General features: G+C 38.8%; 2 protein-coding genes across 4 annotated transcripts in view; both read left to right on the top strand.

Moving 5' to 3' along the window:
- The window catches only part of MOSMO (modulator of smoothened), a 33,304-nt gene extending 22,497 nt beyond the window's left edge, over positions 1-10,807 (top strand). The window contains exons 3-4 of one of the 3 annotated variants that reach the window (XR_006165870.1): positions 47-153; positions 7,088-7,180. Coding sequence is in view for 2 of the 3 variants with exons in the window: in XM_042798813.1 (XP_042654747.1) it covers positions 7,088-7,272 (185 nt within the window). In the remaining variant the exon portion in view is untranslated. Of the gene's footprint in view, positions 1-46; positions 154-6,638; positions 6,743-7,087 lie in introns of all 3 variants that reach the window. The other 2 variants (XM_042798814.1, XM_042798813.1) reach the window with 2 other exon arrangements.
- Positions 10,808-11,491: 684 nt separating this feature from the next.
- Positions 11,492-12,964, top strand: part of VWA3A (von Willebrand factor A domain containing 3A) — a 31,967-nt gene continuing 30,494 nt past the window's right edge. The window contains 3 exon segments of the mRNA XM_042798897.1: positions 11,492-11,536; positions 12,055-12,135; positions 12,367-12,454. Coding sequence (XP_042654831.1) covers positions 12,071-12,135; positions 12,367-12,454 — 153 coding nt within the window. The 5' untranslated portion in view covers positions 11,492-11,536; positions 12,055-12,070.

The raw sequence follows: 12,964 nt of genomic DNA, 5'->3' as shown, positions 1-12,964 counted from the left end.
TAAGGGGAATAACTTTCAAACTTCCTTTTTTTGGTGTGTGTTACAGGCTTAGCCCAACTGTGAAATGGTGCCTTAATGGTGGGGATGACAGCATGAAAAAACTCAAAACCTGAGGGCTTTTAAATTGACTTGAATTATGACATACCACTAAAGGTAGTGTGAACACTAACTAGAAAATGCAAGTTTGTGGTTTACACAGGCATAAATAAGGTTTAATGGAACTCTGTGGCATCTAATGATATCTAATATGAATGAGATTTAACCTTGTTTTGTGGGAGGGAATAATATCAAAAAGTGCTCAGCTTCAACAAAGTTACTTCACTGAGGCACTTGTACAATCAAAGCCATCCTTCTGACAAATTTGCTACACAGCATATTAAATTAATTGTGCAACTCTTGGAGACAATCGAGCTATTGAAATGCTGTATTTGTTATGATTGGCTTTTATTTATCTTCTGGCAAATGATTAAAATAGCAGACATGAGTATTACTGAATATTCCATCCCAACTTTTCCACTGCTCTTGTTTATCTATACATATTTAATGTATATCTAATATATGCAGGGAGGATTTAAACTCAAAATGCCATATAAAATTAAGAATCTTACAGTGAGCTGAAATCAAAGCTCTACAGTAAAGAAGGTTTTTGGAGTACTATATATATTAATAGTTGAAACCATAATTTATTTACTGAGGTTTTTTCTTAATTCAGAGCTTGTATTTTGAGCTTTACATATTTTAATGTGTTGGGGTTTTTTTAAGTATCTCCAATTGCCACATCCCTGCATCTTTAGTTTGTACAACTGTGATGGTTAGTTCAATCAAAAAATTTGGTAGCCTGAAGGTGTTTGTTTTTTTTCTGTAGATTTCTCTAGGCTTGCAACAGGTCCATTATTAGAAGTCTAAATATAGAAGGACATTCTTTTATTTCAGCACTTGCCTTTTTGTTATGAGATGTTTAATAATGAAACATATTCATTTGTTCTTTTGCAAGTCTGAATTATTCATAATTCTATTAAGATATGATTGCTGTGTTGCTGAAATTCTAAAATTCAACATCTTTGGTATTCATCTCCAATGCATACAACTCTGTGACCTTTGCATTCCTGTTAATGATGATGATGGGAAATTTCATTGCTTAAGTCTCTTGTAAGAAAAGTCATTCTTGGAAAATAAATGAATGGGAGGGAGATTTTTTTTTTTTTTTTTTTTTTTTTAAAGTTGAGAATTGTGACTTCTGTGATTCATTGGATGGCAATTAGTAATCTATTTGTACATCAGTATTAGGAAACATGTAGCCATGTGGAATCAACTTGGAATACCATGAATAGGTCCTTCCCATGAAGTGCCAGGGCTGTATGGTGAAAACATGTGTAACTCATTAGAAGGGGGTAGGGAAAACTTCATGGTTGTATGACATCTCTTCTGCAAGCAATTTCAAGACTCAACAGCGTAGTACAAGCTGCTAACAGATATTCTTCTCACAGAACTTTATGAACACCACATAGGACTTGCTATCCCAGGCAGGCAGGGAAGTCTGCTGGGAGTGCCGAGGGCAGCTCTGGAGCTGGCAGCTCCATTCTCTTCAAATGCAAGGCAGGTCTAGAGTAAATCATCTCAGAGCAAGGGAAAACTCTTGCTCAGCCCTTTCCTTGCAACTCTGACAGCAGCAAGGAGAGCCCGGTAAGAGGTCACTGTTGCCCAGTTAATGCTGGAATTTGTATATAAATACATAGCTTGTATTTTTCATGGAATTTTTACTTGTAGTCTTGTCATCTTGGATGACTCCAGATTTTTCAACTGTGTATCTCTAAATACGATTTATTGCTGACAGTGGTGTTGTCTATTCTGTTTAGCTAAGGGACACACAAAGGACAGGAGCTTGATCTGTTGATTCTGTTTCCTGTATAACTTCTAAAAGAATACACCCAAGAGATTATTTACTAGCACAGCGTTTGCATCCTTCCCCAGCCATTGGTGGTTTTACTGCACAGAAATGTGTCTTTATGGCTTCTCTGCAAAACAGCATTGTGGAAAGGAGAGATACTTGCCTTTTACAGGTCATACTGCATAAGTGACAAACATTTTCTAAAGGCAAATGCGAAAGTTTTCCCTCACTTTCTGTAGAGAAGAGCCTTTAAGAATCACAGTGTTCATACTGATGTGACAGATACTGTAACTTTGGACATAGATACTGTCGAAGCTATCATTGCTGTGTGAGTCCTGTTAGCTGTAGTACCAAATTCATACAATGTAATGGAGGGTGGACTCCTCCTTCATGTTCATTGGTGCACTGCCCAGGTCTTTGTGTGCTTCTTCGTTGAATAAGACCCTGCAAACTCACAGACGTGCCTCGTGTATTGATAGCAGCCAAAGATATGATCAGTTATTCCTTTTCATGGTATTATATACTTATTGCTCAGGTGTAAGCTAACAGCCTGTTACCATCCCAGTTTCTATACCACTTCATCAGTAATTAAGCACAGTGACACAGTGGCATAAGTTGATAGCAGAACAAGTAACTTGGATTTGGTATTGTTCCCCATATCTCTGAAACTGCTCCTTTTTTGCTAGCCCTACTTCAAATTTACCTAAAACCCATGCCTTTTCAGGGTGCCTGTTATGCCATCTTCTGATTTAGAAGATAGAGTATGGTAAACCTAGGGTAAATCTCAAATGCTGTGATTTCCATGGTCTTTGGAACAGACACTGTTAGCTTCCATAATTAGAAACAATGTCCAGAGCTTATTCTCTGTGGAGGCCACCTGGGTGGTCTTATATATGTTATAGCAATCTTGGCTATTGCAGGAATTCACAGAGCTCCCACAAGATCTGTTTACACCTTACACAGATTCTGGTCTCTTACCATCTGCTACAACTAGAAAGGGAATTAATTCTGTTTCTGCTGCCATTGAATTGGGTGCTTCTCTGAGATGTATCAAGCGAGGGGATGCTGGACAGAAAAATCGTATTTCTACTTTTTTTCCCAACAGTTACCAGAGTTTGTTATTCTTTTTACCTGAGGATTTAAATGTTCCTGAGTATAATGGACCTGCTTTTTGGAATGCAAGTAAAAATGGGGCAGGATAATCACATTCTTAACTAACAGTAACTATGCTGAAAATGTCAGTCTCTGGTGTTCCCCAGTGAATAAAGTGCTGATTGATTTATTAGAGATTTGCACCTTGTGCTGCTTTCTGTGTTATGAATCTCTAAAGAGGCAAGCAGGTACTACAATGAGCCCTCTAAAGACTAGACCATATCTTTTTTCTTCTTTTAATATGCTGTATCCTGCATTTTTGGAAGTTGTCATTGGATGTGCAAAACAATTTCAAGTTAAATTAAAGGAACTAGATCTTTTTTGACAACTACCATTCAGAAGCAAACTAGAAATTATTGTGCTTGGTTATTTTTGTTAATAGAAATTGTAGTCATTAAGTGTTTTTTCTGCAAATTTTCCTACCCAAGGGAGAATTTGAAATCATAAGCAAGTACTCTTGAGGGAGGTGTTCTTTATGGGCTCCTGGAAAATCACCAAGTTGATACTAACAGATATGGAGAGTTAGATTTGGGCTAGAGCTTATGTAAGAAATTCCTATCCTTTAGCTTACAAACCTCCTTCTGGAAGAAAACACACTAAGTTGACTAAGCACTTCATGTCTGGATTTTCTCCTTAGTCTCTTATTTTTCAAAAATAAATTTATCATACAGTCTTAATGACTTCTCAAAACTTTGTCATAATTCAGGCCTCCTAATCTGACAGAGACTTCAATGAATCTGTTTTTCATTTGCTGTTTCAGTAGACTAAAAATTCAGACCACGCTAAGAAAAACTGCTTGGACATCCTCAGAGCAGAACACGTGCACTGTTATTTGGAAGAGAAGAGATGGCTGGTTACTTCTGTAATAAATGTTTGAAATGTGTTTGCATATCAGCATTCTGCACACTGTCTGGATGTGCAGAATTTTTTTTTTTCTCCTGCTGTGAACTGAGGGAGACTTAAGGTACCTGCACCCTTCTGTCCCCAGGCAGGAACACAAAAAGGAGTTGCTGGGCACACGCTCTCCTTGGCGGTACAGTGCCACTAGCCAGTCTCAGGCCTGGGAGCACTGGTGCATGTATGTACAGCACATCTCAGAGCCCATTGGTTTAGCAGAGAGAAATAAAGATCTATTCTTTAGCCATATCCATGAGGCCATCAGAACTTTTCCAGCTGTGTAGTTTTTGAATGTAATAAAGGAGATTTAATCTTGAAAGTGCAGGTTGTTTTCAGATTCTTAAAGCTATTGCCTTTTAAGTGTGTTATTGTTAAAACATAAAATATAACTGGAATGCTCATCAGGGACAAACTGGATGTAATAGGAAGTGTGCTGAGTTATGATAATGTGACTCATCCTCAGAATATTGTTCAAACTGTTACTAATTTTATGTTGCATTTGCTTATCACACATCAAGCCCTCTTTTCTGGACCTCTCAAGTATAGATCTCTTCCATGCTTATACATACCTGCTTAAGAAACAGACACCAAAGCTTTCTCTTCTCCGATGGGCCAGCTGTTGGTTAAGACACAGCTTAAAAAAGGGAAACGTTCTTTAAGGATTGGATTGTGTAGTGCATGGAATTATGTGCACCAATAATCATGTAGATTAAAGCCTTCTAGATTATTTAATGTTTAACATCTGGTTGCTGGTTCTTTGTTTTTGTTTTAATAGATGCCCTAACGAGGTAGCACTGAGCGAGAATGCAGTAACTGTGCCGTTGCCAGATGGTTTTTGTGGGTGCTCTTTTTCTTCCCCTTTCAAAAAATTAACCCGCCAGCGCGGTTGCGCCGCGCGCGAGGCACGAGCGCCCTCTGGCGGACCGCGTGATTTCCCCCCTCAGAGCTGTGCGCGGCGGGAAGGGCCTGATGGGGGAGGCCCGGCCCGCCCCGCGTGTTTCGGAAAGCAAGGAGCGGCTGGTGTTCCGGTGTGGAGCTCGGATTATCGAACTGCCCTTTTTTGTTAATGCCCGAGTCCTAACTGGACGGTTTTTGAATTCAGGTTCATCATAACCATTGCTAGTCTCCTGTAGAACATGAGTGTGTTTTTCTCAAAGCTGAGATCTGTGCTATGCAAATCATAAGGTTTGAGCATGAGCATATAAAATATGTGATAAACTATTCATCTTTGATAAACATGGAGTCTGTTTTAAAAAAAATAGTATGGGCATGTAACACTGTAGCTGGATAAACTGGAGCATGTGTATTTAGTCAGAAAGAGCTGTAGTGAAGTTACATTAAAAAATATTGAGGCTGCTCCAGCCCATCATTTCCTTATTTGGGAAGACTAGAGATTTTGTCCTGGTAAGGCAAACGGGACAGGTGAGCTGCTGAATTTATTTTACGTACCTCTGGAAACAAAAGCAGCTGCAGCACTGCTGACTTGCACAGGAACCCATGATGAAAACAAGGGCTATTACTATTCCCAGTGGTTTTTACTGTTGCTTGTTTGACTTGTGTGGAAGCTCAAGCAGGGAACAGCGTCCCCAGAGTTTGTTCTGTCTCTTAGTGTGGTGGCGAAGAAAAAGGGGAGACTAGGACAGCACCTGTGTGTCTTACTAATAAACAAAAAGCAGCAGTCTGTGTTAACTGAGAGAAAACTGAAAAAAAAAATAGCATTTAGTGCACTTTATTCAGGCAGGAGCATTGTAACTTGGCTTGAATTTTCTTTTTCATGTGACTAAGTTTATAGGTAGACTTTAAGGACTAGGAGAGGCTTCAGTATTAGCTGTGCATCATGTTAGGAGATGGTAGTATGTGGCTTTATAGGGTTGGTGGGATATCTTTCCCCCCAGATATAACTGAGGTTTGGCTGAATGGGTATTGGGATGCCATATTCCATGCACAATAAATAAGATTTGAAACAAAGTTGAAGTACATAGAAGTGATATAGGAATAAAGCACTAATAGTTGACTGAACTGGTAGAATCAAATACAATTCTGTGTTATTCTAATACTGATAAAAATCCTAATTGTATATTTTTGCATATGCAATCAAACCAACCAAAAGCTAATCCTTTTTATTGTGAAGAATGTCTTGCCTCTTAGAGGAGCCATATTTGGAAGTCACTCCCTTGGTCAAGACAGTAGAGTCCTGCGTATTGCTGTGTTCAAACTTCAGAGGGTTACTTACCCAAAGGTATGTTACAGGAACACTGAAGTTGTCATCTGGGAGAGATTACAACACTGGATATTCTCTCCTGGATTTGATCAGACTACTGAAATGTGCTGTGAGGAATGTTGGCCACTATTGATACCTGAAGGCCTGTGAAATCTGTAATGTAATTTTAATGAATGGCTTTAATAGGAGTCCTGGCATCTTTTTTGTACACCTACACAGTCAGTTGTAAACACAAACCATGTACATAAGTCTAACTGTTCAGGTGAAATAAAAAGCCTCATTGCTTGATTCTCTTTGTTCATGGAGTCTGAATTTGAAGCTTTTCACTAAGAAGCTTACATTAAACTGCATCAGAAAACTTTCTTTGTATTCCAATGGAAAATCTTAAGGATATTGCACTACTTAAGGAAACATTCATATAACTTTAGATGTTTGAATCTAAAAATCTCTAATGACCATGTATGTGTTTTCTGTTTTTAGCAAAACTTTTACAGGAAAGGAATTTATGTGGAAGAATGAGAGAGGGCAACTACCGTTGGAAAAAGGCAACTGATAATAGCAAAGGAGTTTCTTCAATGTTGAATGTTAGTTTATCTTGACTTTGGGGGAAAATTACTCTAAAATAACTGGAGAAATAATGAACTCTGTAACTAAACTTGTGGACAGTGGTAGAAGTACATCCACCAAATTTTTATTCTGTAAAGACAGTTCATGATCTAGTGAGCAGGACCGAAATTACAATCAAAATGGGAGTCTTTCAGTCTTTCTTGGGAGTAGATGAGCAATGTTGTAAAAGCAAGTTAAGTACTGGAATATCTTAGCTCTTCAGTTTGGTCAGAATACTTGGCTTACTTTTCTGGTCTGCTCTATGAACTGGTAAATATTTTAACACAGCAGTGACCATTTCTTCTTTTCTCTTTTCTTTGCAGTGATTCTATTCTGTATGGCAGCCCTAATATTTCCAATAGGATTTTACATCAATGAAGTTGGAGGTCAACCATATAAATTACCCAATAACACAGTGGTTGGGTCTTCATATGTACTGTTTGTCTTATCCATTTTCTTTACAATAGTGGGACTTCTATTTGCTGGCAAAGTTTGTTTACCTGGCTGATGAATGTCTGAACTGCAAGACTTTATTTTGGAAAAGAGCAAGACATCATAATTGCATTCTCAGGAGGATGCCTAGATCAGACTGTCAAACACTTACTGAAAAGAGGAATGCTTTGACTTGTTCTCACTATGCACTTTGGATGAAAAAAGGAGAGCCTTTCCCATAACCAAATACAGACAACGCTGACTGATCTCCTGAGCATATTTAATGCAGTCAGGTCTGCACTGTGATAGGAACTAGTGAAGAATGCTTTACACTGAGAAGCATAATGCCCCACATTACTGTACTGTTCCTGTTTTTAACGTCTAATGATTTGGAAGTCAAAGTATTTATGAACTTTGTGGTAGACCAGAGGGTTGCAGAGGAATTCAAGTGAGGCTGGCCTCACTGTTTAGGAGATTAGTATTTTACATCTTCCTTCTGATGAGCAAAGCCTTTGGCACCAATGTGGATCAATCTTGCATTACTGCACCAAGAAGCCAATAGATCAAAACACGTTCTCTAAATGTATGTAACAGCAAGAAGACATACATCCCCTCCTCCCCCATAAGCTCTAGAAAAACACTAAGGAACATTGTAGAGGAGGATTTCTTCCTTATATTTATATAAATATATATATAAATATATATATATTTTGCTGATGCAGTATACAGTGTGTGTGTATGTGTATGTGTGTGTATATACACATATATGTATATATATGTATATACACACAAATGGTTCCTGGAAAAGAACTCAGAATGCTTTGCTAGCAAAACACTGTGGTGTGCAAAACTAGAACTCAATAGAAAAAAGCCATTTCTCTGAAGGCCACATAGCTGAGAGTCTTCAGTTTACCTCATTCTTTGTAGCAGCCCTTGATTTTAACAGGTTTTGTAATAGGTACAAATGATCCCATGCCTTTCTAGGTGCAATTTTAAGTTAAGCTAAAATTCTTTTTATGGTAATTTATTTGTATATGAGGGTAGAAAGTGAGATCATGTCATACCTTAAAATCCTAGTTTTGGGAAACTGACACTATTTAAATTATTAGCAACTGTTGTACAGAAAGTCTCTTTTTCTACTGCACTGTTACATTAGCATTCATACATGTTCAAGCACAGCATTTTACCATTGATAAGCAATTCTCTAGCACATGTAAAATACAATGTTTAAAGTAATGTACACACTATTCCACTGCAAAGATGGATGAACTTATTTTCGTTTGAGTATTAATTCATCTTTATCAAAAAAAGAGCAATATAATTGTTTAAATAATACATGCATTGTTTACTAAAGTTGATATTTTAAATGTGGATTTAAGGGTCACCCAAGTTGGAGTAAATATTTCTCACTAAAGGTAGTTTTATTTTTCAACAAAAGGATAAACCTTTGAATCCACAGACATCATAATTCACTATTCAAGCTAACCTTGCAGAACATACAGTTTAGTGTCCCAGGAAAGCTGCCTGCACTATCAGTATTTATTTTCCAGTTAATACGTGGTTTACCTGAGATTCAGGTTAAAAAAAAAAAAAAAAAAAAGTGTGTTTCAAGTGCTGTTTCATTGAGCTTATTAAAGACTGTGTTGCTAAACAGACATTTTTCTAAAATGTTGGTGAAAGTGTATTTTAGAATGAGGTGGTTGTTAAAATATAATCATCAGTTTCCAAAATAATCACTTACCACGTAAGCTTAAGTGTTTGAAAATAAGACGATTTGCACAATTCTTTTAAACTCTGTGCCATTCAGACCCCAGCAGGCTCCTGTCCTCCCCCTCACCAAGGTATTTTAATACTAAGAGGTTATTTGCTGAATTAAGTATTTTTTCTTTTGACGTTTTTGAACAAACTTGACTGGACTGGTCTGTAAGTGATGGGTTTTTTTCCAGTCAGCTCACTCACAGGTAAAAGGGAGTGTTTATAGAACACTAAATTTTTCTGAAGTATACTAATCTGTAAACACACCTAAGCACCTACTTGGAAGTAATGATTTAAATATGATTTGGTTCTTAATTTAAGCCTTCATCTGCATGGGTAGTCTGAGGTCCCCAGTGATACTGGTGGATATAAAATGCAGGGTGCAGCTGCCGGATGCATGTCTAAATTTGTGGTGTTATCACCGCTATATCCTAAGCTGAAATATTCGCTAAAACTTAGATCATAAATTATGTTGAAAATAAAAAAAAAATCTCTTCTTTATTTCAGAAATGTCACTGTTGTAAATAGTTCTAAGAGATTTTTGTAACTGGAACACGGAGGTGGGGGGAAGAGTTTCTCAGCTGCTAAGATTTCTCCCCCACACTCAGCTTACTTATTTCAGTTATAGCAACATGGTGTATACAGTGGATTTAGGCTTAGATTAAATGGATCATAATTTAATAAAAAAATATAAACACTTATTTTGGAGCATACCCAGACTCTGGCTGGCTGGAAATTTATCTGCATTGCCAGTGCTATTGCTATGAATTATTAAGTGATAGCAGAGATTTAACTAGCAGATTGTTTGATTCAATATTTGAGCATTTAAAGTCCAGAAATAGATGCAGCCATCTGCATTAAAACAAACAAACAAACAAGCGAAAAACCACCCAGTAATTGAAGAGACAGCTGTCAACAGTTGCTTTTAATAAGGTCACTAAGTACTATATAGTACAGTATTAATTTATAGCAGAAAAATCATATCTTATAAACTGTATATAAAACACTGTTTTATGGTGCAATCATTTGTCATACTTATGTCTGTTACTTTTGTTTTAAAGTTGTGTGCGTTCTTTTCATACCTAAGATCATCACTGTAAAATCTGCTGAAGACTATTTATAGGTTTTATTTGCACAAGGTTTTGTTTTAAACTAAAGGAAGTTTGCATTGAACATGCCTAATCATCTGTAGACTTTTTCAGTTCATGTAAAGCAATGTTTCCATATGAATCTTCTCCAAAGGTGATCCCGTATTTGTGTTCAGTGTTTACATAAACTTTCCTGATTTTGCCAGCCATTGTATTTAACTTTTTGAAGGACAGCTCATTTCATGTGTCAGCAGGGTTCTAATTTAGTTGTCTTCAAAATTCCCCTGAAGGTTTGAGGTCCCATCATAATGGCACACTTTGTCATTTATTTGGCTAACAAAATGTAAGATCGGAAACTTAAAATACCTTCAGAAGGAAAACTAGTTAATTCATCTGTATAAATCTTATCATTGAACTCAGATGAAATAATCTCCTGGAAGCTGTTTGTCTCAGACCTGGGGAGGATCTGCTTCCCTGCACGCACCAGTCTAACCATTTAACATAAACATACTTTTCTGTTGTTAATCTTGCTGGCAAGTGGTACCAGTTTCCCAAAGACGCTGGTAGTGTGCAGCACCACCTGAGCCTGGTCCTCTGGCTGAACTAAAGCCGCCAGATCAGGGCCCTCCTATTGTACCTGTGTTTCAGAGCCGTTGTTTAACCACTTCAGAACACAACTGTAGATTGCTGTTTGCCCCAACACACACACACAAAAAAAAGAAAAAAAAAAAAAAAAAAAAAGCTATCCTTTAAAACCTTTGTGAAGGATGAAAATAATGAAGGAAATGGTGTCTGCAAGCCGGCTGTCCTGCCTGGGCGTCGTGTCGCTCCCTGCTCGAGGCCTGACCGTCTGCATCCCCCGCCCCGGCCTTTACTGAGGATTGTTTTCTAATTGGTTAGAACACTTTTCAATTAATGATTTCCGAACAAATGTTAATACAAACTGTATAAAATGAACATAATTTTCTTCACTTGTATTTTTGTTATTGAGCAAGTTTATCAAAATAAATTGTCTACTAAAGCGACTGGCTCCGGCTGCGCTGACTGGATGCGGCCTCCGCCTCGCCCGGGTGTCTCCTCACTCCGGCGGGTTCCTGCCCACGCCCGCCCTCAGGCGGCGGGAAGCGGCGCGGCTCCTCCCGCGGGCAGCCGCTCGGTCTCCACCGGCAACGCCGTAACACGGCGGGGCGTGGGGCTGGGTTGCTCCCGGGCCCGGCCGGCACCCGGCCCGCACGGCAGGAAGGGTCGGGTGAGTGACGGGAGGTTCCTTGGCCTAACGATGCTGAGGGGGCTTAGGGGATCCCTGTCAGCGGCGCGGTGTCCGCCCAGGATTCCGGGACGTGCCCAGGTTGGGGGGGAGGCGGGGAAGGGGGAGCCTTTTCCCCGGTGAGGTGAGTCTCGGGTCTGGACGGCGCGGGGTCGGTGGAGGTGAGGGGAGTCTCGGGGGAGGGGACGGGACGAGACGGCGCGGGGAGAGAGCTACTCTGACACCCGCTGGTGAGCTGGAGGGCAACGGGCGGCTGGGGATAGAGTGAGACGGCTGAGTCCAGCGAAGTGAAAAGCAGGATTTTTGATCGGTTTTGCCCTGCTCTTACAGCGCCCCAAACACGAGAGCAGCCGTCCGTCCCCGCGTGTCGCAGCCCGGCTGCTCCCGCTGCCCCTTTGGCCCCACCGCGAGTCGCCGTCGCCCGTAGATCTCTGGGTTTTGCTCTGGTTAATCTTTTTTTTTTTTTCTGTTTGAGGTGCGTAGCTTGTCTTCTAGCAGCAGTGTATACATATAATTCACTGCATAAAACCCCTTAACAAATGCCTCTTGTAGAATAGTCCTTCAAGGTGTTTTCTATATATGGATAATTGTAGCTTCTCTTTGCAGCTGTTTTTTAATTTGCTGTTGTCCCATATGCAATGTAATTATCATATAAGTTGCTGACAATATTAATACCTTTTTTTATAGCACATATTCTTGATTATTTAAGCTTTTTAATACTTTGTCTTTTTGCATTTTTTTTAACAAGGCTCTCTATTCATGTAATGGATACACACATCAGGAATATGGCACAGTTGCTGGACAATGATCAGTTTTTGGAAAAAGTTGGGTGAGGATACTGTTATAAAATCTTGTTGGGACTTCATATGTAGATAAGGAGTAAATAACTGTAGCTCATATAAACTTACGTACTATGTCCCTTCAAAACACTTATATCAAATGGAACGTGTAACTAAATATCAAAGTGTAAAACAGTTCCTACAGAAAAAACTTGTGAAGACTTTATGACAATACAGAAATATTATGGGTAATAAAGTCATCCCATAAAATTGTCTTGCAGGGTGACCACAAAATCCAGTCTACAGGGTGATCATCCACCATGGCACGATTTTACTATGTCTCATCTAGGACCAGATAATGGATTGCTGGTAATACATATCAACAAGACACACAATCTGCTGGTAGGCAAGTTTTCCTGCTAAATGGAGCAACTAGAAAGCAACACATACCCACTATAAATACAGAATGGGGAATAATTAAGCTGATAGACAACCAGTATATTTTTTCACAAATATACACACAGACAATTTCACTAAAATTATGAAACTACATATAGTTTCTCTGCAGAGATGAATCAGTCTGAACAAATCAGGCAAAACAATAAAGGTAGATCAACTGTTGATACTGCATTCTTCTTTAGAAAAGCAGAATTCAATATATACCCCTTCAAACTATGTGGGGCAGGTTTCAGTAATGCTTAGTTTTAATTCCTCTCTGCTAAATCACTGGGGTATTTCTTTTATTAAATTCTCCTATTTCTTGTCTTCCTTACTGTATCCTCCAAACTAATCTTTCCTTCCTGTTCCTTTAGCTCACAATCTGATGATATTCTTAAACTTTTTCCTTTGCATCCCACATTCAAAAGAGTATGCCAATAC

Source organism: Tyto alba, unplaced genomic scaffold, assembly GCF_018691265.1.
Source record: "Tyto alba isolate M040663 unplaced genomic scaffold, T.alba_DEE_v4.0 Super-Scaffold_28, whole genome shotgun sequence".
NCBI lineage: Eukaryota > Metazoa > Chordata > Aves > Strigiformes > Tytonidae > Tyto > Tyto alba.
The sequence above is the reverse complement of the archived record's forward strand: the minus strand, read 5'-3'. Positions and strand labels throughout refer to the sequence as shown.